Source organism: Salvia hispanica, chromosome 1 (assembly GCF_029641045.1).
Source record: "Salvia hispanica isolate PSC_SH4W2 chromosome 1, Shi_PSC_v1, whole genome shotgun sequence".
NCBI lineage: Eukaryota > Viridiplantae > Streptophyta > Magnoliopsida > Lamiales > Lamiaceae > Salvia > Salvia hispanica.
Window position 1 is genome coordinate 67,759,597 of NC_142692.1, and position 26,087 is coordinate 67,785,683.

Genomic DNA, 26,087 nt, shown 5'->3' on the forward strand with positions numbered 1-26,087 from the left:
TCTCTCACCATTTAACACATAAAACAATATCTCGTAAAATCTTGTGCTATCTCTCAAATGTGCCATTTTCTTTAGAACAGAGGGAGTATATTTTGAAAATACATATGAAAAATGAAATGAGTAATCTTAACTGGCACGGGGATTATTAAATAATTGTTAGATGATGGGGGTTTCCAAATTTGGAAAAGAGGTTGTGATTTGGTTGAAATAACAGTTTTAAATTTCATTTGTAGAATAAACTTGAACGTCAGCTCCTCATATACCTTACCAGTCAAAATCAATGTGCTAGATCCAACAACATATGCATTAAATATATATACATTTCCAATCTGGATAAACCGACCAAAAAGTAATGAATTTTGGCTAAATTTCGGTTTGTTTCATAATTTTAAAAATCAGTTGTAAAATTATAAATTATAAATTTTTTTAAAAATTTGTTAAGCAAATGACATACTTCTGTTAAATAAGCTAAACATTTTTTGAAATGAAATTTTTTTTGCAATAGGTGTAAATATCATTTAGCATTAGCATTTGCATGAATTAGATGCTTTGAAAATTACATAGAAAGAAGACTGCCGTTTCAAATTAAATATTAAATAAATTTTCAAATTAAATATTAAATCAATTGTATTTATTTGACTGGCCGCAGAGTAGGGAGATGTGGTGGATCGCAATTTTCCACATCATGGGGTTTATATTTTGTTATAAATAAATATAATTCTTTTCTTGCATGGTTTATTGATTCTTTTATTTGCTTACGAAGGTATTTCAAGTTATTTGTTATAATTCTTTTATTCGTTTACTTCCAAATTTTACAGGGAATCGAATTTTCCCTCTAGTGCGATGCACGGATATATTTGTATTTAAAATAAAAAAAATATAAATAAATTCACTTTGAATGTTTTATTTATATTTGTATTTTCCGGATGCACGGAAACAGTTGCAGCTACAATGAAATGTGTTGGGTCGTAATGGTGACGAGAGAATTGCCGAATCCGAGCCTTGTAGAATGCGTTTTCGACATCATGTGCTCCTTTTAGTTGATTTTTTTTTCTTTTAGCAACCGAATCGAATATTGTTTCTCCAACAATATCCCGATTGAGGTTTTCTTCCTTCAATGAGAGGAAAGAGACAGAAATGGAGACGCATGACGCATGAGATCTATGCGTCTTACCCTAAAACGCATGACGCTCGTGCGTTTCATTAAAAGGAGACGCATGAACTTAATGCGTCTCTCTCAAAGTCGGATTTTTAAAAAAGTCCAGTACAAATATGGAACTTAAGTTTTCCTCTACAATAAAAAAGAAATACCCCATGCAACGCGCGAAAATAGTTATAGTTAAAATGAAAAAATAAAAATAAAAATAAATTCACCCCAAATGGTTTATAAAGCTATTACTTAAAATGATTATTCACGAAAAAAATGAAGTTTCCTTCAGAGAGAATCTGATTTTACATTCGTGCGATGCGCAGAGGTAAAATGAAAAGTATTAGAACCCAATAGAGACTAGGGAATTTCCGTAAATTTATATATGTTGTTTTGTTTAAACTAGTATTTCCATAAGCAATAAAATGAAATGAACTCTATTTTCCTAGTTGCTGATTTTATATGAGTTATCTGATTGGTTATGCATGCATATTATAATAAAATAACTATGCTTCGAATATCTTTAAAATATTCAAATGGACAGATAACGCGCGATTATACTGAAATTTAGACATATTAAACAAAAATTGGAAAATCTAAACTATAGTATTAAGTCATTAAACATTCCACACTCGAAAATGACTAAAATTTATTTAATTAACATGTCAATATTTTGATTTCATTTTCTTGCTATGATTATATATAGTATCTAATTATATTAACTGAAATTCAAATGAGCTAATTATATTTATATTACATTCCATGCATTTACTAATATAATTTGATTTAAACATTTTGCTCATATATTTTCCTTTCCGTTTTGATCAAAGTCGTCCGATATAATGCTAAAACTTTTGTTTCGATCCAAAGTATCGTACTTTTTCTCATATACGATAAAAAAAAAATTTGGATAATGACACTTTTTAATGCTATTAAGGACGCTAATTTGTGTGTCTAATTATACCACCAACTCTTCATGAAGTGTCCTTATTGTTAGTGTCCAAACTAAAATTAGAGGATACAAATAAAAACATTCTAAAAAGCAAAAGATTAAGATAATAGGGATGCTTTCTTAATTTTACGTCCTAAATTATGATTATTTATAAAAAATTTCAAACGCTAGTAATTGCGTATCAATTTTTGTATCCCTTAAATATAAAATTTTTTTAGTAACAGTACATTGATACTAAAAGAAAAATAGTTATTTGTAGTATAAATTTTCAAGTTTTCATCGAATCAGAATATGATTTTTGTTAATAAATTAAAGCTTATATGTCTTGAATTACAAGATACTGATGAGGAAATGAAAATTCTTCGGTTGTGGAAAACTTTGAATCAATTTTTTAATACTACTTAATTTAACCTTTTGTTTCACTGTATTCCCTTTTAATTAATTAATTTCTGTGCGTTATTTCTTTTCTATGAAAAATAATTTCTTTAATTCAACTTTTATGTGAATCGCACTCTTGTTTAATGGTTTGTGCAATGATAATCAGTTAAATTATTAAAATATCAAATTTAAAACGAAAGAAAGATTCTTTTAGTAACACACGTCAAGAAAAGAATGTGTGGCTTTATTTTTTCTTTTCTCTTTGCTTGCGCTCAATGTAATGCAGTATATGTGTATTATCTTTTTCAATGAGTTTGTTCGTAGCTAGGAGAAAGAGGAGAGAGTTATAATGTAAGAAAGAGATTAGATGTTTTATATTTTCCAAGAAAAAAAAGACTCTAAGTAACAAAGGAAAAACCAAAATGAAATATTCATTTTTATATTTTTTCCTCTTCCTCTTAAAAAAATAGGATTATACAAGTTGTAATGCAAAAATTTGTAAAGTATGAGAAAATAAATATAGTTAAAATAATATATTGGCTAGTAAGACCCACATAATTAGAATGTGTGGTAAACTGTTTTCGAAAATAGAAATAGACAAATTTTTGGGGACAGACCGAAGTGTAAAAAATGAACTATTTTTTGGGGTAGGGGGAGAATATGATAAGATTTTTTTAATGTAAAAACATGAATATTATTGACTTGATATAATTAATTTGAGTGGTTAGTATTGTAGATTTGTAGTACCTATTCTTTTCTCGTGCTCCAAGTTTGCATGATTCTATTATTACTCAGCATATATATAAGAGCTAACGTTATCTTTCCCAATGTGAGAAGCGATAAAAAAAAAAGAAAGAAAAAAATTGTTAAAAGAAAGAGAGAAATGGAGCATGAGAGTTTTACTCATATGTGTCATGAACACCCGCTGAGTCGGATCTCCTTGTCGATCATAAAAGCGGATTACTCCACTTTGTGTCATGGTTGCCGGAGAAACTTTATACCTGGAGATGCAACTTATGGATGCAGCCTCCGGTGTGGCTTCCCGTGGTTGTTGCACAAAGAATGCATGGAAATGCCGCGAGAGATCATGCATCCTATCCACCCTTCACATCTCCTCACACTGCATGATTCACTAAAACTACGTTCTGAATCAAAGCAATGTGCAGTTTGTGAAGGGGATATGGATTGGTACCATTTAAGGTACGGATGTAGCCATGAGGGCTGTAATGGATTGTTGATCCACATTGGATGCGCAGCGGTTGTTCATGATAAGAATGAAAAGCAGCCGCTTATAAACCACCCAAGCCACCCTCACCATCAGTTACGGTTTTCAAAGAAGACGAGGTGGTGCCCATTCCCATGCGATGCATGTGGTGCCACTGAGAACGGGGACTCCTATATCTGCACTCTCTGTGACTACTCCATTCACGAGAGTTGCGCACTCCTCCCACTCTGTGCGGACTTCCCTAGTCATCACCCCACCCACTCTCTCTCCCTCGCCTTTTCTCTTCCACCTGAGTACATCAAATATGAATTTGATTGTGCTATATGCAACACAACTCTACCGTTGAGACGTTGGGTCTATCATTGCATCAACTGCGCCATCTCCACGTAATACTCCTTATTCTCTCAGTTAGGTCATTTCCTTTTTTACAAAAAAATTGCCTACTTTATTCATTCTGGAGTAATATTTTATTTTATCCACTTAATTAACTTGCTAAACACCATTTTCTTAAATTTTGTACAAACAAAAATGCCTACTCTATAGTCAGACAGAAGGAGTACTATCTACTCGTATCAACTGCTTTGGTTGATTTTCTTACAGATTAACAAATAATGACAATGAAGATGCAAATTGATGCAGTTCTAGAAGACAAGACTTGAGGCTAAGAAAGTTATTATTTTGGTTATATTTATTTCCTAGTTAGTAGAATTAGTAGATGGTAAAATATTAATTATTTTTCCTTCTACAAAATAGGTTTTATTTTACTTATAGTTATTTTTGCTTATTATCTTTTTAGTTATTTCTTTCCATAAGTTAAGGATTTCTTAGTTATTTTCTTTCTATAATTTTAGGATAACTAACTATAAGTTTAGGATTTCTTTGCCTATATAAAGGCATCATTGTTGATCTTAAAAGACTTTTGAATATATAATTTTGCATTGAGTTTTTATACTCCGAAGTTCTCAATAAGTTTGAGTTTTTTATCTATTAGTTAATCATTCTCATACGTTTCACCGTTCATTTGCATCACAAATGCAATTGATGATGAGAACGAGAGGCTACTAAATTTCCAGTAGCAGTAGAAGACATGTATGAGGAGATGATCAAACCCTTCGTTAAGAGAGAACAAGAACAAATTATCATCCCTCGACACAACATCGGTGGCAAGTATTGCTTCTCCAAACACCCTCATCATCTATTAACTTTTACTACATTTTCCTCAGTCTCATTGTCTTCTTCGTCATCATCATCTCATGATCACTACAAAAGTGATGAAGACAACGAAGATGAGTTTGACATTATTCCGAGATCGGAATTAACATGTGATGGGTGCACATTGGCTATACATGAAAAGAAGCAAACAGATGGTGATGGGTATGAGAGTGGTTATATGAGTTGTGATGAAGGCAAATACTTTCTCCATTTGTCCTGCTTCAACTTACCACTAAGCATCCCTTATCATCCAATTCACCCATTCAAAGATCACAACCTAACACTTAAAAATGCAAACAAGCTAACAGATTGGGTAGTGTGTTTTATTTATTATGGTTATATGAATGGGCTCTATTACGCTTGTACCAACAAAGATTGTTGGTACAAAATAGACATCAAGTGTGCTTCTCTACCCAACACCATAAAGCACGCAGCTCATGTACGACATAATTATCTCAAGCTAGTCTCAAAAGATACTAGAGACTATCTTGGTTACTCTGTTGGTTTTTGTGTAAATTGTAATAGGTATGCATACACACGAAGTGGACACTTTAAATGCAATAGCTGTAGATTCAGTGTGTGTTGTAAATGTGTGATGCTACCTGCAACAAATAAGCATAGATTGGAGAATCACTTGTTGCCCTTGACATATGATGCCTATGTAAACCGTCCCGGTGAGTTCTACTGCAGCAACTGCGAATGCCACATAGACCCCAGAAGCTGGATGTATCATTGCCGAGACTGCGATCAATCATTTCATCCTAAATGCTTTCCTGCTACGTCGGGTGAGTATAAAAACATCAAATTTGGGACACGACATCAACAGGTGATGAATTCCAGTATTCATGACCACCCTCTTAGATTTCAAATCATAACCAACAAAAAGAGGTGTGATCTATGTCGCTGCAACGGGTATGATATGCCAGGGTTTCAATGTGGGTCATGCTTCTTTGTCGTGTGTAAATCCTGCGGTCTGAAACACATAGGTGATGCCAATGAGGCAATCTGATTGCGTGCATATGTAGATTGTTGTTTTTATGTTATGTGCTAAATGTGTGTTGTTCTTGTATCTTATAATGTATTTGATTAATATTGTAATACAAAAGATTTATAATTCTTGTGTATTTACTGTTCTTCTTGTGTCACCTTCAACTTATCTAGTACCCTTCTCGCCTAAAAAAACAATCTCATTTTGTAATTTACGTATTTTACAAAATAGAACCAATTAAAACAAAAATGAAAATATATACTGTATGATATTTCTAGGAACAGCTAAATCAAGAAAAGAGTGCGTATCTCATTTTATTAACATGTTTATATTTTGATTTCTTTATCTTGATACGCTCATCTATAGCATATCTAATTATAATAAATGAATTTCAAATTAGCTAATTATATTTAAAATATATTTAAATTATTTGATTTAAACATTTTTCTCATATATTTTGCTTTCCGTTTTGATTAAAATAATGCTAAAACTAATGTTCCGATCCAAAGTATCGTAGTATTTTTTTATAGTATGTTAAAAACTAAATAATTTCTTTGTATAATGTTTTAAGTTTTCAGACAATCAGAATATGATTTTTGTTGATAAAGCTTACAAGTCTTGAATTACAAGATACTGATGTGAAAATGAAAATGTTTCGGTTGTGGAAAACTTTGAATCAACTCTTTAAAACTTAATTTAACCTTTTTCTTTTACTATATTCCTTATCATTGAATCAATTTATGTGCGCTAATTGTGTTTGGTGATGGAAAATTTCTTTTCTATTAAAAATAATATCTTTAACTTTAATGTGCATCGCACTTTTGTTTAATTGGTTGTGCAATGATCATCAGTTAAATTATTAATTCATCAAAATTAAAACAAAAATAATTAATAATGTAGATATTTTTAGTAACACACATCAAGAAGAGAATATGACTTTACTTTTTCTTTTCTCTTTGCTCGCACTCCGATCCGTTACTACTCAATCTATATGAATATAAGTGTTATTTTTTCCAGTGAGCAATGATAAAAAGAGGGAAAAGGGAATGAGTGACTTCTAATTTGATAGACTTGGTATAATTTAATTAATTGCCTTATATATATTCTTTTCTCTCACACCAAGTTTTCAGATTCTATTATTGCTTAAAGTTCTGAAGCATTTTGTTTCTTTCTAGTGTTTGTAGGTCATCTAACCCTTGGAAATCAAAGATGTTTGATCATTTTATAGTCCAATTATTCATTCTTACACTTTTTTTTTTCGTTTTGAATCGGAAAGGATGCTTGAACCACAACTTTGATGTTACACTTCCATGTGGATCAAAGTGAACAATATATATATCTTAAAAACTATTGATGACAAGTTGAGAAATTCTTTAGTTTTTGAAACTTATAACCATTAGAACTTTAATGCTTTCGGAACAAGAAACTTTTTGGTTGTACACATTAATTGTATTCGTTTCTGGTCCTAATCAATATGTTTTGTTCCATATTTAACGTTTTCGAAAAAAATTACCCGTCAAGCGTTTTGAAGTCTGAAATTGTTCATGTTCAAAATCTCATAGTAGAACCACGTGTAAGTTAAGGTAGGTGGTTTGCATCAAAAGCTAGAGTTGAGAAAACCACACGTTGTCCATGAATATAAGAATATAACACGAAAAATAGTCATAGTTAAAATAGAAAAAAAAAAAAAAAAAAATTACGATGTTTTTATAAAGCTAATTCTTATCATGATTATTCATGAAAAAAAATGAAGTTTTTACTTTAGAGAGAATCTGATTTTCCATTATTATAGCTAATATGAAAAGGTATTATTAGTAGATCCAAATGGAGACGAGGGAATTTCCGTATAGATTATAATTTTATATATGTTGTTTTGTTTTAAACTAGAATTTTATTATATATGGAAATTATGTCCATAAGAAATAAAATGAAATGAACTCTATTTTCCTACCTGCTGATTTCAGATGAGTTATCTGATTGGTTATTTACGCCTGCATGCATATTAGTACTCCCACTATCCACTAAAAATAATCTAATTTTCCCATTTTGGGTGTCCATAAAAAATAGTCCCATTTCAAATATGGAAACTTTTTCTCTATCCTCTATCTTACTTTTTCATCTCCAGTCTCTTACTGTACCTACTTTTTCTCCCCATTTCTCTTAGCAATTTATCATTAAAACTCATGCCGTCCATAAATGAGACTGTTTTTTTTAGACGGATGGAGTAAAAAACTATGCTTCGAATATCTTAAAAATATTCAAATGGAGAGACAACGCGCGATTATAGTGAAATTTAGACATACTCCATTGAACGAAAATTGGAAAATAAATTATACATTATAGTGAAATTTAGACATAATACATTAAAAAAAAATTGGAAAATAAATTATACTAGCATTAAGTTATTAAACACTCCACACTGGAAATTGACTAAAATTTAGCATTTAATTAACATGCTAATATTTTGATTTCATTATCTTGATATGATTATCTATAGCATCTAATTATAATATAGATTCCACGCATTTCATTTAATTTGATTTAAACATTGTGCTCATATATTGTCCTCTCCGTTTTAATCGAAGTCATGATCAATACAATGCTAAACCTATTGTTTCAATCCAAAGTAGTACAGTACTTTTTTTTCATAGTACGTTGATATCAAAAACTAAATGATTCTTTAATTTGTAATTAATTTTTCAAGTTTTCATAAAATCAGAATATGATTTTTGTAAATAAAGCTTATATGTCCTGAATTACTCCATCCGTCTTTGAAAATTTGTCACTTATTTCCTTTTTCGTCCGTCCCTAAAAATTTGTTACCTTTTATTTTTACCATTTTTAGTAGTGGGACCCCATATTCTACTAACTCATTCTCACTCATATTTTATTATAAAACTAATATATAAAAATAGGACCCTCATGCCACTAACTTTTTCAACTTACTTTCTATTACATTTCTTAAAACCCGTGTCGAATCAAATGGTGATAAATTATGGGGGATGGAGGGAGTACAAGATACTGATGAGAAAATGAAAATTCTTCGGTTGTGGATAACTTTGAATCAATTTTTTAAAACTTAATTTTGACCATTTTTTTTTACTATATTCCTTGTCAATGAAATAATTTCTGTACGCTAATTGTGTTGGGTGATGGTAAATTTCTTTTCTGTGAAAAAGAATATCTTTAACTTTAATGTGTATCCCACTTTTGTTTAATTGGTTGTGCACAGATCATCAGTTAAATTATTCAAACATCAAAACCAAAGCAAAATTATTTGAGAAGTGATAAAAAAATGTGTATCTTTAACTTTATTGTGTATCGCACTTTTGTTTAATATGTGACTCAATTTTATTGACTTGGTATAGTTTATTCTGGGGACGTAATCAAATGCAAACTCTAACTTTTATACAAACTTAAAATTATGATCTGGATCGTTAAAAAAAATGTCAACAGATGACAAAATAACAGCAACATAAAATATCAACATAGTGTCAACGGTTAAGACCGTGTTGACATTGTGCTGACATCAAAATCTTAAAATTTTACACTGTGTTGATATTATATTGAAAAGTTTTGAATTTGTACAATATATAAAGTTTGCATTTTATCACGCCCGTTTACTTTGTATAGTATCTATTCTTTTCCCACACTCCAAGTTTGCATGATTCTATTCTTTCTCAATGTATTTATAAGAGCAATGTGAGAAGTGATCAAAAAAAGAGAGAGAAAAAGAAAAAAAAATTGTTAAAAAAAAGGAGAGAAATGGAGTATGAGAGTTTTACTCATATATTTCATGAACACCCGCTGAGTCTGATCCCTTTCTCAGCCCAATTAGGAAGGAAATACCGCCCTTGGTGTGATGGTTGTGATAGACACTTTTTACCTGGAGATGCAACTTACGGATGCAGCCTCAGATGCGGATTCGAGTGGATGTTACACAAAGAATGCATGGAAATGCCGCGAGAGATTATGCATCCTATCCATCCTTCTCACCCTCTCACACTCCTTCATTCAGAAGAAATTTCAAAATGTGCAGTTTGTGAAGAGACGGTGTTTGGGTTAAGATACAGATGTAGCCAAGAGGGTTGTGATGGATTGGAGATCCACTTGGGATGCGCGGGCTTTCTTACTGATAAGCAGCCGCTTATATACCACCCGAGCCACCTGCATCAGCTTCGGTTTTCCAAAAAAATGATATTCCACTGCGATGCTTGTGGCTCCACTCAGAAAGGAGACTCCTACATCTGCACCATTTGTGACTATTGCATACATGAGAGCTGCGCACTTCTCCCACCGTCGGCGGACTTCCCTCATCATCACCCCAATCACTCTCTCTCACTCGCATTTACTCTCCCATCTGAGTACATCAAATATCAATTTGATTGTGCTATATGTAGCTTAACTTTACCGTTGAGACGTTGGGTCTATCATTGCCGTCTTTGCAGATATGTCGCCCATCTCAAATGTGTCACCTCCACGTAATACTCCTTGCTCTCTCTCTCAATCTTACACTACTACAGTTGATTCATTTCCTTTTTGACAAAAAACAACACACTTGCTTTATTCTCTCTTCATTTATATATGTATTTTATTATTTCTCCTAATTTATTCAAGCTGCTTTATTATTTCTCATACTTAATTTACTCTCTACTTAACTTCTTGTGCCAAAAAATGCCTAAACTATAGTCGGACAGAAGGAGTACTATTTACTCGTACCATTTTTGTAGAGGCGCATGCTTAGATCTTGGGGTTAAAAATATTTAATCAACTGTTTTGGTTGATTTTCTTTCAGATTTGATAATGACAATGAAAATGCAAATGCAATTGATGGGAAAGAGGCTACCAAGTTTCCAATAGCAATAGAAGACATGTATGAGGAGATGATCAAGCCATTCGTTGAGCAACAAAAAGAGCAAATTCTCATCCCTCGTCATGATTGTGACAATCACATCATCAGTGGCAAGTACAAATTCTCCAAACACCCTCATCATCTAACTTTTTCTATGTTTTCTTCAGCTTCATCGTCTTCATCACCATCATCACATGATCACTACAAAAGAGATGAAGACGATGAAGATGATTTTGAGAGTGTTCCAAGATCTGAATTAACGTGTGATGGGTGCACATTGGCTATACATGAAAAGAAGCAAACAAATGGTGATGGGTATGAGAGTGGTTACATGAGTTGTGATGAATGCAAATACTTTCTCCACTTGTCTTGCTTCAACTTACCACTTGAGATCCCCTATCTTCCAATTCATTCTTTCTCAGATCACATTCTAAAGCTTCGAAGTGCTGGCAAGCTAACACGCTGGATAGAGTGTCATGTTTGTGATAGTTATACAAATGGGCTCTATTACCTCTGTACCATTTGCTATTTCAGAATAGACATCAAGTGTGCTTCTCTACCCAACACCATAAAACACGCAGCTCATCAACGACATAATTATCTCAAGCTAGTCTCAGACGAGGATTTTATGGGTATTACTTTATGTGTTAACTGTAATAAGTATGGATACACACGAAAGGGACACTTTAAATGCAATAGCTGTAGATTCAGTGTGTGTGGTAAATGTGTGATGCAACCAGCAAAAAATAAGCATAGATTGGAGAATCACTTGCTGTCATTGACATATGATGCATTTGTAAACCGTCCTGGTGATTTCTACTGTAGCAACTGTGAATGCCAAATGCACCCCAGGAGCTGGATGTATCATTGCCGAGACTGCGATCAATCCTTTCATCCCGAATGCTTTCCAGCTACGTCAGGTGAGTACAGAAATATCAAATATGGGGCAGAGCAATATGTGATTTCCAGTATCCATGATCACCCTCTTAGATTTCAAATCATAACCAATAAAACGAGGTGTGACCTATGTCATCGAGATAGGTATGATTGGCCTGGATTTCAATGTGTGTCATGCTTCTTTTTCGTGTGTAAATCATGCGGTCTGAAACACATGGGTGATGCGGCCATCTGATTGCAGCATATGTAGATTGTTGTGTTATGTTTTGTGCTAAATGTGTGTTGTTCTTGTATCTTACAATATACTAGTATTTGATTAATATTGTATGCAAAAGATTTGTAATTCTTGTTTATTTACTGTTGTTCTTGTGTCACACTTCCATGTGGATCAAAGTCATCAATACAACGCTAAAAACTATTGTTTCGATCCAATTTATCTAGTACCCATCTGTCCTATATGAAAACAATCTCATTTTCCAATTTTCGAATTTTACAGAATAGAATCAACTAAAACAAAGATGAGAATATACTATGATACTCCCTCTATCCCATTAGAAATGAAACGTTTTCCTTTTTAGTTTGTCCCATTAAAAATGAAACGTTTCCTAAAATAGAAATATCTCTATCTCTACTTTTTCATCTCTCTTACTTTACTCTCTCATCATTCACTCACAAAACAACACTACATAAAAACTCGTGCCAATTTCCAAATGTTACATATTTAATGGGACGGAGGGAGTATTTTAGGAACAGATAAATCAAGTAAAGGTTGCGTATCTCATTTTATAAACATGTTTATATGTTTATATGTTGGTTTCTTTATCTTGATATATACGATTATCTATAACATCTAACAATATATTAACTGTATTTCTATATTTATAATACATTCCACTCAATTAAATTATTTGATTTAAACATATGGCTCGTATATTTTCTGATACGATTATATCTTCTGGAATATCTCCCATATTTGTATTATTATATTTTCATATCTTTTACATATCTTTATTATCTTGTTCACCAAGTTGTCTTTTATCTTTATTTAGTGTTTCTGTTTAGAATTTCCGATTGTGAACACAGTTTCTCTGCGACTTTCTTATCTTTTCCACTTGATAAGGGTTTTTCCCTTATCAACTGGTGCTTTCCGTTTTGATCATAGTACGTTGATATTAAAAACTAAATAATTCTTTGTACAATTTTTAAAGTTAATTAATATATTTGCGTTAATTGTGTTTGGTGAAGGTAAATTTCTTTTCTATGAAAAATAATTTCTTTAATTTTAACTTTCATGTGTATCGCGCTTTTTTTAAAATTAGTTACGCAATGATCACCCGTTAAATTAATTATTGAAACATCAAATTTAAAACAAAAATAATTAAGAATGTAAGATATATTTAGTAACACATATATCAAGAAAAGAATGTAACTTCATATTTTCTTTTCTCTTTGCTCGAGCTCAAAGTTTGCATGATTAATTATGTTACTACTCAATGTATATATGTGTATATGAGTGTTATCTTTTCCAAAGAGCAATAATAAAAAGAGGGAAAAAATGAATGAGTGACTTATTTTGATATTAATTTAATTAGCTTTTGTATATTCTTTACTCTCACACCAAGTTTTCAGATTCTATTATTGCTCAGAGTTCTGAAGCATTTTTCCTTTTCCCTTCTAATGTGTGATGGATTTTTCTTTTTCTTTTCTTTTATTTTGTAGGGCATCTAACCTTAGGAAAATCAAAGAAGTTTGAACACTTTATAGTGCAATAATTCACTCTTAACAATTTTTTTTGTTTTGAATCGGAAAAGATGCTTGAACCCAACTTTAATGTCACACTTTAATGTTTTCAGATTCTATTATTGCTTAAAGTTCTGAAGCATTTTTTTTCTTTGTAGTGTTTGTAGGTTAAATAATCATCTATAACCCTTGGAAATTAAAGAAGTTTGAACATTTTATAGTGCAATAATTCATTCTAATTTTTTTTTTGTTTTGAATTGGAAAGATGCTTGAACCCCAACTTTGATGTTACACTTCCATGTGGTCAAAGTGAACAATATAACGTTAAAAACTATTGATGACAACTTGAGAATTCTATAGTTTTTGAAACTTATAACCATTGGAACTTTAACGGTTTCAGAACAAGAAACTTTTTGGTTGTACACATTAATTGTATTCGTTTCTGGTCCTAATCAATATGTTTTGGTCCATATTTAACGTTTTTGGAAAAAATTACCCGTCAAGCATTTTGAAGTCTGGAATTGTTCCATACATTTGCACAACATACTACTTAATCCTACACATTATGCGTGATGGCTTCTGGTCCTAGACACTATGTTTTGTTTCATATTCAACTCATTAATCAGATCAAAATGCGATTCACCGTTAATTTTTGACGCAATCGTGCCAAAACATATTATCTTGAAACGGAAGGTAACACACTAATGTGGAGGACAAAAAGTTTTTTTGGTCAAATGTATTGAACCAGTTATGGTAGTCACTTTAAACTGACCTACGCAAGAATAAAAGTAGTTAATTCTATTGTTAGCTAGATTTCCAAGATTCTGTTAATCATTGCATATGTAGGGCTTTATCTTTTCCAATGTGATTAGTGATAAAGTAAAACCACACGGATTGTTTTGTTTTCTTTTGTTTTGTTTGTATTTATTCTTTTCCCACACTCCAAGCTTCCATGATTCTATTCTTTATCAATATATATGTATAAGAGCTAGCGTTATCTTTTCCAATGTGAGAAGTGATCAAAAAAAGTAGTTAAAAAAAAAAAGAGAGAGAGAAATGGAGCATGAGAGTTTTACTCATCTGTGTCATGAACACCTGCTGAGTCTGATCTCCTTCTCGGCCCAAAAAAGGGTATACGAGACTAGGTGTTATGGTTGCTGGAGATACATTTTACTCGGAGATGTAACTTATGGATGCAGCCGCAAGTGTGGATTTCGTTGGTTGTTACACAAAGAATGCATGGAAATGCCTCAAGAGATTATGCATCCTATCCATCCTTCACACCCTCTCACACTCCATGATTCAAACAAAATTTCTGGATCAAAAATATGTGCAGTTTGTAAAGGGGATGTGGAAGGGTTAAGGTACGGATGTAGCCAAGAGGGCTGTGATGGATTGTGGATCCATTTGGGATGCACAACGGGGTTTCCTAAAGATAAGCAGCCATCTATGCCGCACCTGAGCCACCCTCAACATCGGCTTCAATTTTCTAAGAAAACGAGGTGGTGTCCATTCCCGTGTGATGCATGTGGTCTCACTGAGAAAGGGGACTCCTACAATTGCACACTCTGCGAATACTGGATACATGAGAGTTGCGCACTCCTCCCACTGTCTGCGGACTTCCCTCATCATCACCCCGCCCACTCTCTCTCCCTCGCCTTTTCTCTCCCATTTGAGTACATCAAATATGGTTTTGATTGTGCTATATGCAACTCAACTTTGCCATTGGGACGTTGGGTCTATCATTGCAACCTTTGCAGATATGTCGTCCATCTCAACTGTGCCACCTCCACGTAATACTTCTTACTCTCTCTATCCAATTATCGTTGAGACGTATTCCTTTTTTTTGTAAAAAATAACACATTTAATCTCACTTATTTTATTCACTCTTCGTCTACTTAGTTTAATCTCTCACAATGTAACTCACTAAACACTCTAGCCAAGGGGGTCGTGATGTGGTGTGCTGATGATGTTCGTTTTATATAATAGGGATGAAAAGGAGCGAATAATGAAGCACCCAAGCCACCCGCAACATGATTTACGTTTTTCCAAGGAAACGAGGTGGTACACATTCCCCTGCAATGCATGTGGTGCCACAGTGAAAGGGGGCTCTTGCACCTGCACCCTTTGTGACTACTCCATACACCAAAGATGCGCTCTCCTCCCACTGTCTGAGGACTTCCCTCATCATCACCATGCTCTTTCCCTCGCTTTCTCTCCTCCATCCGTGTACCTCAAATTTGGATTTGATTGTGGAATATGCAGCAAACCATTGTCATTGATACATTGGGTCTATCATTGCTCCTTATGCAGATATGTCGTCCATATCAACTGCGCCACCTCCACGTAATAATTCTTACTCTCTTTGTCCCACATAGATGAGCCATATTCCTTTTCAGGCACAAAAATACTAGTAACACATTTAACCTCAATTACTTTATCCTTTCATCATTATTTGATCTCTTTCAATGTGACTCACTAAACACCATTTTCATAAATTTTGTGCCCAAAAAAAATTGCCATAACTACAAAAGACTGAGGGTGTACTATTAAGTCATACCCTTTTTAGTAGAGGTGCATGTTTAGATTTTGGGTTAAAAATATTTAATCAACAGTTTTGGTTGATTTTCTTTCAAAATTGATAATGACAGTGAAGATGGTGATAAGACCCCGGCTACCAAGTTTCCAATAGCAATAGAAGAGATGTATGAGGAGATGATCAGACCCTTCATTAAACGACAAAAAGCGCAAATTCTCAACCCTGATCATGACAATCACAACATTAGTGGCAAGTACAAATTCTCCAAACACCCTCATGATCTAACTTTTACTACATTTTCTTCAGCTTCATCATCACCGTTATCTCATGATCCCTACAAAAGAGATGAAGATGATGAAGATGATTTTTCCAATATTCCAAAATCGGAATTAATATGTGATGGGTGCACACTGGGTATACATGAAAGGAAGCAAACAGATGGTGATGGGTATGAGAGTGGTTATATGAGTTGTGATGAATGCAAATACTTTCTCCATTTATCCTGCTTCAACTTACCACTTGAGATCCCCTCTCTTCCTATTCACCCTCTCAAAGATCACAACATAACACTTCAAAATGTTGATAGCAAGCTAACCGGTTGGATAGAATGTGATATTTGTAATAGTAAAGTGAATGGGCTCTATTACCACTGTACCATCTGCCGTTTCAACATAGACATCAAGTGTGCTTCTCTACCCAACAACATAAAACACGCATCTCATCCACGACATGAGTATTTCATGCTAATCAAAGACCGGAACATTGACGATGTTAGTTTCTGCGTTAACTGCAATATGTATAAACTCACTCGAATGGGACACTTCAAATGCATTACTTGTAGAATTGGTGTGTGTGGTAAATGTATGATGCTACCAGCAAGAAATAAGCATAGATTGGAGAATCACTTGTTGTCGTTGACATATGATGCCTATGTAAACCGTCCTGGTGATTTCTACTGTAGCAGCTGCGAAAACCAAATGCACCCCAGGTTATGGATGTATCATTGTCGAGACTGTGATCAATCCTTTCATCCTGAATGCTTTCCTGCTACGTCCGGTGAGTATAGAAACATCATATATGGGACAGAGCAGCTTGTGATTTCCAGTATTCATGACCATCCTCTTAGATTTCAAATCATAACCAGCAAAAAGAGGTGTGATCTATGTCGTTTTGAACTGTATGATGCGCCTGGATTGCAATGTGCATCATGCTTCTTTGCCGTGTGTATATCCTGCACTCTGAAACACATGGGTGATGCCAATAAGGCCATCTGATCGTGTGCATATGTAGATTGGTGTGTTTTTGTTAAGTGCTAAATGTGTGTTGTTCTTGTATCTCATAATGTATTTGATTATTAATATAGTATTCAAAAGTTTTACTATAATTCTTGTGTTTTTAATGTTATTCTTACATTTTATTTTCGTAAAGTGATGAACACCAACAGAGCTAGAGCGAACTGAATGTGGCATATAATAAATGAGTACATGGCACACACTATTGTAGAAAAATTCGAAACATAATTTGACCAAAGATTTTTAAACTTATGAACCCTAAAACTAATCTCGAACTTACAGTGTTTCTTAATTCAGTTAACCGTCGACAAGACTTGGTTAATGAAATGAAATTACACACTTCAAACAGGGACCGTGGCTTTTAGTGGATATGTCACCACTTTACTATTTTTAATGTCTAAACTCCTTCATCCCGTAAAAATAGGACATTTAGAGTTGACACGGGTCCATAAACGATAAAGTAAGAAAGAAGGAAAAAAATATTTGTCATAAATGAATATGAACTATTTCAATGGAACAAGCGAAAAAGGAAATTCTACTTGATGATTATTTATTCTTCATGGTGAAGAATGAGAAACAGCGTGACAGTAGAAAGAACATAAGAGTCACAAGAGAGAAAATACGTAAAGCTTTGTAGGAAAATTTTCCTGCATCGGATTGGATTGCACGCGGACATCGATGGTAGTGGATTCAACCCGCGGGATTCAATCAATCGAAGAAAATAACACAACAAGAGTTGACTCAATTTACCACCTATTGCCACATGATTTATTGGAAAACAGATATAATTATTATGAAGAAGTGAAGGTTTTACATTGTAGAGAATCGGATCTTCGTCTTTCCTTCGTGAAATGTAGGTGCGATACAGAAAAAAAATAATGATTTACATGACTAAGTCAAAACAAATCGGCTCATATGATAATATGGGCTTACATTCATAATGCCGCATTCTAAAGTAACTTACAATTTCTTTAATTAACATGTTTATATTTTGATTTCTTTGTCATTATCTATAGCATGTAATTATTTTAACTGAAATTCGAATTAGTTATATATTTATAATACATTCCACATATTTAAGTGTTGTTTTAATTCTTTCGTTATTTTTCACATTTTTTTTCCTTTTGAATTGAAACGACAGAAGCCTGGCCCAATTTCAGTGCCACGCATTTGGGCAAAGCCCTCGCGGTTTTGCTTTTAGGGTACTCCCCAAAAGAACTCATACTAATGGAGTTGAAATAGCTCATTTATACACTTGCAACTCTTGTTCATTCTCCGATGTGGGAATTGTTTACCCTCACAATATATAACTAAAGTAATTTATAATATCTAAAGTATAATTCTTTTCTTCGTTTACGAAGGTGGAATTTTTAAAGTTGCCATTGAATCGGAATATGATTTTTGTTAGTAAAGCTTATATGTCTTGAAACTTACAATCAAATTTTAAATCTTACATACCCAAGAAAAGTATCTAGTTCTCTTCATTATAACTTTTTATTTGTTTTATTATTATTATTATTATTATTATTATTATTATTATTATTATTATTATTATTATTATTATTATTATTATTATTATTATTATTATTATTATTATTATTATTATTATTATTATTATTATTATTATTATTATTATTATTATTATTATTCGTTTTCAATAACTTCCAGTGTACTGTTCCTTTGTTTAATTAATGTGTTTAGCAATGCAATCATCAGTTATATTATTAAAGCCAGTGCTAATAATTTATAACAAAATTCAGAATATAGGAGTACAATATTTTTAGGAACACATGACTCAAGGTAAAAATGAATTTTGACTCAATTTATTAGACTAGATACAATTTACCTTATGTCTATTCTTTGCTCTCTTTCCAAGTTTTTGTGATTCTATTATTACACAAAGCTTTCAAGAACAGATACCAATTTGACATCAATTTCTTTTTCACTTTTAATATGTGATGAATTTTTCTTTTCTTTTGTAGGTTATAATCTTGAAAAGCGATAAAGGCAGTGTAGTGTGTAACAATTAAGAATGGTAAATTTTTATAAAGAAAATGAATTTCTTTATCATTTAATATAGTCCTACATTAGTAACTACACATTCTTGGATAACTTAAAAGTTGTTTACTTAATATATGTCGGTATTTTGATATCTTATCTTGGTATGGTTATCTATGACATCTAATTATATTCATACTCCTAATACATTTCACACATTTAATTTAATTTGTTTGATTTAAGCACTAATACTCTCTTATTTTGAATTGAAACTGAAACTCGTAGCCAACCTAAAAGCCACACTTATAGGTTTGATCAAAGCCATTAGCATAATGCTAAAACGATTGTTTTGATCCAAAATATTCAATAAACCGATCGCAAGCCACTTAAACCTAAAACTCCTATTTCGAGATGCTAGTGACCCTACATGCAACACCTCTCGCCCCAATGTTAGTACTATATAAGGTTTGAATCGCATAACTTTGGCAGAAGTAAAGAAATCAATAGAGTTTTTTCCTCGCTTTCTCCAATCTTCAACCGAATCGAACCCCAGCTTGAAGCTGGCCTGAATCAGCGATCTCTCTCTCTCTCTCTCTCTCAGAAAGGTAATGTATTTGTTCTATAATTTTCATTGTTGTGAATTTTGTGGTTATGAATGGTAATGAGATGCTGGGTGTATTTGATTTATAAAATGGCCATTTATTTGCTTTATGTTTTTTTTATAATTAATGTGGTTTGTGAAATGGTTGGCAACTCATTGTTCTGAAAATTTATTAAATATTAGTATATTTTTTGTGTTAAGTTGTCTGATTATACGATAAATATTTCCCGGATTTGTTGATAAAATCTAAAATTATTTATATTCTTTTATTTGTTTACAAAGGTAGAACTTATAATCATTCGGAATTTGGTTTTTGTTAGTAAAAATTTTATATCTGAATTACAAAGATATTTGATGAGAATTCTTCCTTTTCCCCTTTTAGGCTTTTTCCTTAATTGTATTCTATTCAATAAGGTTTTCAAATACAACGTTGTGTGTTAAGTTGTTAGTAATTATTGTTGGAAAATTGGTGTTAATAAAAATTTGATAAGGTGAATAAAGGTGAGTCGTCCCAAAAGAAAAGATTCAAATTATGAGCGACATAGGTAGTATCACTACGAAATACATATAGAGTATCTTTTAAGGATACAAAAATTGAGACGTGATTATTTGCATTGAAATTTTTTTTAAAATAACAACAATAATTTAGGATGAAAAATAAAGTGTGAATTAACTTAATTTTTTTATTTATTTGGACGCTTTCATTTGCGTTCTCTAGTTTTAGTTGGAGCGCCAATAATATGGGCGTTTGTTGAAGCGTTGGTGGTGTATTTAGAAACACAAATTAGCGTCCTTAATATTTATTTATTTATATTTTTTTTTTGCTGTGGTGTACTATATCTTTTATGTGTATTGCACTTTTGTTTATATGTATGTATGTATTTGGTAATGCAATCATCAATTAAATTATTAAAACATCAAAATCATAAACTTTGATCATCAACAATTGATGTTCAAATCATAAGTGGACTTTGTGGATTCGTATGTGGCCATCATCTAAGAAAATTAAAAAAAAAACAAATTATATGGGCTTAAGTTTAATAGCAGTGTTTGCGTAAAATGACGAAACGACGTCGTTGTTTAGTCCACCCAGACTATCCGACGAGCCACACATGATTCGATAACAAACATTATCAAAGTCCATGATTATACGATCAAGTTTTAAGTTTGTAGAAAAATCCGAAATTCGAAATTCAGTTATAGTTTGTAATATCTCTTTACATTGCTCGGGCTAAATTTTGTATGATTATATTATTACTCAATGTATATATACGTGAGTGTTACATTTTTTTAATGCGAGCAGTGATAACAAGGAAAGGAGAAAAAATGTCAAGAGAAATTGAGCAAGAGAGTTTTCATCATATGTGTCATGAACATCCGCTGAGTCTGATCCCCGACTCGTCCGAAAAAATTCATCGCATCTATAAGTGTCTTGGTTGTTGGAGATACTTTTCACCCGGAGAAGTAGCTTATGGATGCATCTCTAAGTTGTGTATATATGGTAGGTTGTTACACAAAGAATGCATGGAAATGCCTCAAGAGATCATGCATCCTATCCATCCTTTACACCCTCTCACAATGTATAAGCCAAAAGATTTGTCTGAAACAAAAAAATGTGCAATTTGTGAAAAGGATGTGTATGGGTTAAGGTACAGATGTAGCCAAGAGGGGTGTGATGGATTGTGGATCCACTTGGTATGCGCAGGGGCTCGTAACGAAAAGCACTCTCATGTGGAGCACCCGAGCCACCCTGAGCACCAGCTTCGATTTTCGAAGAAAACGAGGTGGTGTCCATTCCCCTGCGATGCCTGTGGTGCCACTGAGAAAGGGGACTCCTACACCTGCACTGTCTGCGACTACTCCATACACCAGAGTTGCGCACTCCTACCGCTGTCTAAGGACATCCCTCATCATCACCACTCTCTCTCCCTCGCATTTTCTCTCCCATATGAGTACATCCCTTACGAATTTGATTGTGCTATATGTAGCTTAACTTTACCGTTGAGACGTTGGGTCTATCATTGCAAGCTCTGCAGATATGTCGTCCATCTCAACTGCGCCACCTCCACGTAATACTTCTTACTCCTTCCGTCCCAACAAAGATGATCCTTGCACTGGATTTTATGAAGCTTTATTTTGTGTGTTAAATGCAGAGAGAGTAAAGTAAAGAGAGGGAATAAAGTAGAAATAAATATATTTCCATTTTTAGTGATGGGTCAGTTTTAAGGAGTACTATTTACTCTTACCATTATTTTGTCAATTTAATTTAATCAACTGTTTTGGTTGATTTTCTTTTAGATTTGATGATGAAAATGAAAATGGAAATGCAAATGCCATTGATGATGCGAAAGTGGTTACCAAGTTTCCAAAGACAGAAGATGACATATATGAGGAGATGATCAGACCCTTCGTGAAGCGACAAAGAGGAAAACTTGACATCATCCCTCCTCATGATCATGACAATCACAATATCGGTGGCAAGTACAGCTTCTCCAATCACCCTCATCTATTAACTTTTACTACATTTTCTTTAGCCTCATCGTCTTCTTCGTCATCGTCTCATTATCACTGCAAAATAGATGATGATGATGATGATGATGATGATGATGGTATTCCAAGATCGGAAATAATATGTGATGGGTGCACACTGGCTATACATGAAAAGAAGGAAGCAAATGATGATGAGTATGAGAGTGGTTACATGAGTTGTGATGAATGCAAATACTTTCTCCACTTGTCCTGCTTCGACTCACCACTTGAGATCCCCTCTCTTCCTATTCATTTGCTCAATGATCACAACCTAAGGCTTCAAAATGTTGATGGCAAGCTCACAAATTGGATATTCTGTATAATTTGTTATGCTTATACTAATGGTCTCTATTACGTCTGTACCAACAAAGAGTGTTGGTTCAGAATAGATATCAAGTGTGCTTCTCTACCCAACACCATTAAACACGCAGCTCATCCAAGACATAATTATCTCAATTTTGTCAAGGGCGATAATTCTAGTTTCTGTTATAAGTGTCGTGGTCTCATATCTAACGAAAGTGGAGAATACAGATGCGATAGCTGCAGATTCCGTGTGTGTGCTAAATGTGTGATGCTACCAGCAACAAATAAGCATAGATTGGAGAATCACTTGTTGTCGCTGACATATGAGGCCTATGTTAACCGTCCTGGTGATTTCTACTGTAGCAGCTGTGAACACCTAATGCACCCCAGGTTATGGATGTATTATTGTCGAGACTGTGATCAATCCTTTGATCCCGAATGCTTTCCTGCCACGTCGGGTCGGTACAGAAACATCAAATATGGGACAAAGCAGTATGTGATATCCATTCATGATCATCCTCTCAGATTTCAAATCATATCCAACAAAAAGAGATGTGATCAATGTCATGAAGATAGTTATGATGAGCCCGGATTTCAATGTGCGTCATGCTTCTTTGCCGTGTGTGTAGAGTGCGGTTTGAAATGCTTGGGTGATGCCTAGAGGCAATTTTATGCAAATAAAAAAAATGTCTCTTTTTAATTAGGTTCATGCTTATGTAGATTGTTGTATTTGTGTTATGATGTGTGTTGTTCTTGTATCTTATGTATTTGATTATTCTTATATGTAAAGATTTTATCAATCCTGTGTAGTATTTAATATTCATGCACTTTTTTTACTTGGTCATAAAGTGGTGAACGCTAAGGGAGCTAGAGTCATCTGAACGTGACATAATTATTGAGTATATGGGGCACACTATTAATGTGGCAAAAATTGATAGAAGATCTCACATTCCACTCACTCTCATTTTATTATAAGACTAATATATAAAAGTAGGATCCACATTCTACTAACTCCGAGTCAATGGTGATGAATTATTTGGAATAGAGGGAGTAATCCAGATTATAGTTTGGAGTTTGTAGGATGTATGTAATTTGGCATTAGAAAGGAGCCTAGTAGGTGATATGGTAATGTAAATATAAGTTCTATAGTAACTAAACAAAATTAATAAGCTTTCACCACTTTCTGTTTCTATTTGTATGTAAACTACTCAACTTTTGATTTCTTCTAATTCTGCAGCCATAAAAAGATTCAGGCCGCGATCTTGCCGTCAGAGTTTAGGCTAAAATTGCATGGAATTATTATTTATGCATTGCCCCAAATAATATTAATTGAAATTCGAATCAGCTGATTATATTTATAATACATTCCACGTATTTAATTTGACTTGATTTATACATTTTATATCGCATTAATTCTTGGCTTCTTGCTCACTATTTTTTCCTTTTAAATTGAAATGAAGCTTGACGCCCAACTTAAATGTCACGTTTCGTTTTTATTAAAGTAGTCATTATAGTGCGAGAAATATTGTTTCGATCCAACGTACCTATCTAGTGCTACTTTTTTCATAATATGTCGAGATTTGATCCCTATGTTAACCGTCCTGGTGAGTTCTATTGCAGCAACTGTGAAGACCAAATGGAAGCCAGAGGTTATATGTATCTGTTAAGATGGCGAAGCTCTTAAAGAAGAATTCCTGTCACTAAACCAACAACACACGAGTCCGGCGTCCCTAAGCCCGGGATCGGCGGCTTAAACAAAACGAGAAAGCGGCTGGCGCGGAAGAGTTTTCCGTCGGCAGCGTGAAAAGTTCTGATATCTGTGTATCGCACAAGGTTGTGGGCAAATATTACTTCATTAATTGAATGACGGAATTAATGAAAGCCCTATTTATAACCTCTAAGGACCCTAGGGTTGGTTCGACCTAAACCTACATCGGGAAAGAACCAACAAATAAAACCCGACGGAGCTTATAAAACGCTCAATAAAATAAGTTCGTAAAAGCCAAAAATATTGTCCAAAAATACTTAACAAAATAACAGAATAAAATAAAATAAAATAAAGAGCTGCTCCACGCCTTTATTTGGAGCTGTAACCACGAAGGCGTTTCAGGCTGCTTCAGACTCTCCCGAGGTCGAAGCTGCCTTCCCGTCGGAGCCGTCTCCCTCGCTGCCTTGCTCAACTCTTCCTTCTGCTGCTCCGCTGCTTCACCTGTTAACCCGGTGGACACCACTGTATCTACATGGCTGTCATCAAGAACCACCGCCGGCGGATCGGGCGTTGGTACGTTCGTAACAGTATCACTGTCGAGACTGCGATCAATCCTTTCATCCCAGATGCTTTCTTGCTACGTCGGGTAAGTACAGAAACATCAACTTTGGGAGAAAGTATTCTGTGATATCCAAAATTCATGACTCTCGCCATTCTCTTAGATTTCAAATCATATCCAAGAAAAAGAGATGTGGCCTGTGTCATGTCAATTACTATGATAAGCTTGGATTTCAATGTGTATCATGCTTCTTTGTCGTGTGCATAACTTGCGTCTTGCGGTCTGAAACACATGGGGTGAGGACATTTGATCGCGTGCATATATATGTAGATTCTTGTGTTTATGTTATTGGCTAAATGTGTGTTGGTCTTGTATCTTTCAATTAATGTAGTATTTGATTAATATTGTATACAAAAGACTTACTATAATTCTTGTGTATTATATTCTTGCTTTTTCATACATGCCACACACTACTGTAGCAAAAATAGAAACTGAATGTAGAATTTGGTATACAACGTAATACGACAAATATTTTAATTTGTGTAATTTTTCAGAAAATTATCCTTATATATAGTTATTAGTTATTGAGCATGAGCACTACCATAGTATCACGATTATCGCATCAGATACTGTATATGTAGAATGTAGTAATTGTAAGTGTCACAAAAGAGTGAATAAACTTTTTCTTAAAGGATGTGTTTGAATTGTATGCAGTTAATGGCTCCTATATGTCTATATCTAATGTTTGGTTTCTTTGTTCGTGTTTCTTGGTGGCCCAAGTATTAGAGCATGTTTTCTAATCAGTGAAAAATGGACATATACCTATCAACTTTATTAATATTGGTCAGAGAAAGACATGAAATGTAACGCCCGGGGCAAGAGTAGGGAGTGATGCCGGTGCAGAGGCATGGACAAGGAGCAGCTCCTACATCTGAAGTGGAGGGGGACATGAATGAACCGAAACACACCCGAACGAGAAGGATTCCGAGGATATGCAGGTATGGGACTGCATATTCAAGGAGAGCTTAATAGATAGGATAGGTGCTACTCATAACAACAGACGTATCTGCTTTTCTGGCATCCATCTTATAAGAACTCCGAAGTTAAGCGTGCTTGGCTTGGAGTAATTCTAAGATGGGTGACCCCTGGGAGCGTGTGAGTGAGGAC

At 33.7% G+C, this 26,087-nt stretch overlaps 5 protein-coding genes across 5 annotated transcripts; all 5 read left to right on the top strand.

Annotated features, from left to right (window-relative positions):
• Positions 1–3,328: 3,328 nt before the first annotated feature.
• Positions 3,329–4,765, top strand: LOC125185300 (protein VACUOLELESS GAMETOPHYTES-like). Its single transcript, XM_048081817.2, has 2 exons — positions 3,329–4,088; positions 4,303–4,765. Exons 1-2 carry the CDS (start codon positions 3,361–3,363, stop codon positions 4,334–4,336), a joined length of 762 nt encoding a protein of 253 aa, XP_047937774.2. The 5' UTR covers positions 3,329–3,360; the 3' UTR covers positions 4,337–4,765.
• On the top strand, positions 4,754–6,038 carry LOC148934454 (uncharacterized; the record flags this gene model as incomplete). The annotated part of the gene is made up of 1 exon (XM_089062305.1): positions 4,754–6,038. A coding segment is annotated over one exon (1,170 nt), but the record flags the coding sequence as incomplete, so codon positions are not given.
• A 3,589-nt stretch (positions 6,039–9,627) lies between these two features.
• LOC125224447 (uncharacterized) lies at positions 9,628–12,083 on the top strand. The gene is made up of 2 exons (XM_048127844.2): positions 9,628–10,383; positions 10,698–12,083. Exons 1-2 carry the CDS (start codon positions 9,668–9,670, stop codon positions 11,884–11,886), a joined length of 1,905 nt encoding a protein of 634 aa, XP_047983801.2. The 5' UTR covers positions 9,628–9,667; the 3' UTR covers positions 11,887–12,083.
• Positions 12,084–14,423: 2,340 nt separating this feature from the next.
• Positions 14,424–17,314, top strand: LOC125185515 (uncharacterized). The gene is made up of 3 exons (XM_048082064.2): positions 14,424–15,184; positions 15,381–15,737; positions 16,043–17,314. The coding sequence occupies exons 1-3, from the start codon at positions 14,448–14,450 to the stop codon at positions 17,202–17,204; spliced, it is 2,256 nt and encodes a 751-aa protein (XP_047938021.2). The 5' UTR covers positions 14,424–14,447; the 3' UTR covers positions 17,205–17,314.
• A 2,347-nt stretch (positions 17,315–19,661) lies between these two features.
• Positions 19,662–23,453, top strand: LOC125185316 (uncharacterized). Its single transcript, XM_048081839.2, has 3 exons — positions 19,662–19,825; positions 21,125–21,890; positions 22,120–23,453. Exons 2-3 carry the CDS (start codon positions 21,148–21,150, stop codon positions 23,312–23,314), a joined length of 1,938 nt encoding a protein of 645 aa, XP_047937796.2. The 5' UTR covers positions 19,662–19,825; positions 21,125–21,147; the 3' UTR covers positions 23,315–23,453.
• Positions 23,454–26,087: the final 2,634 nt, after the last annotated feature.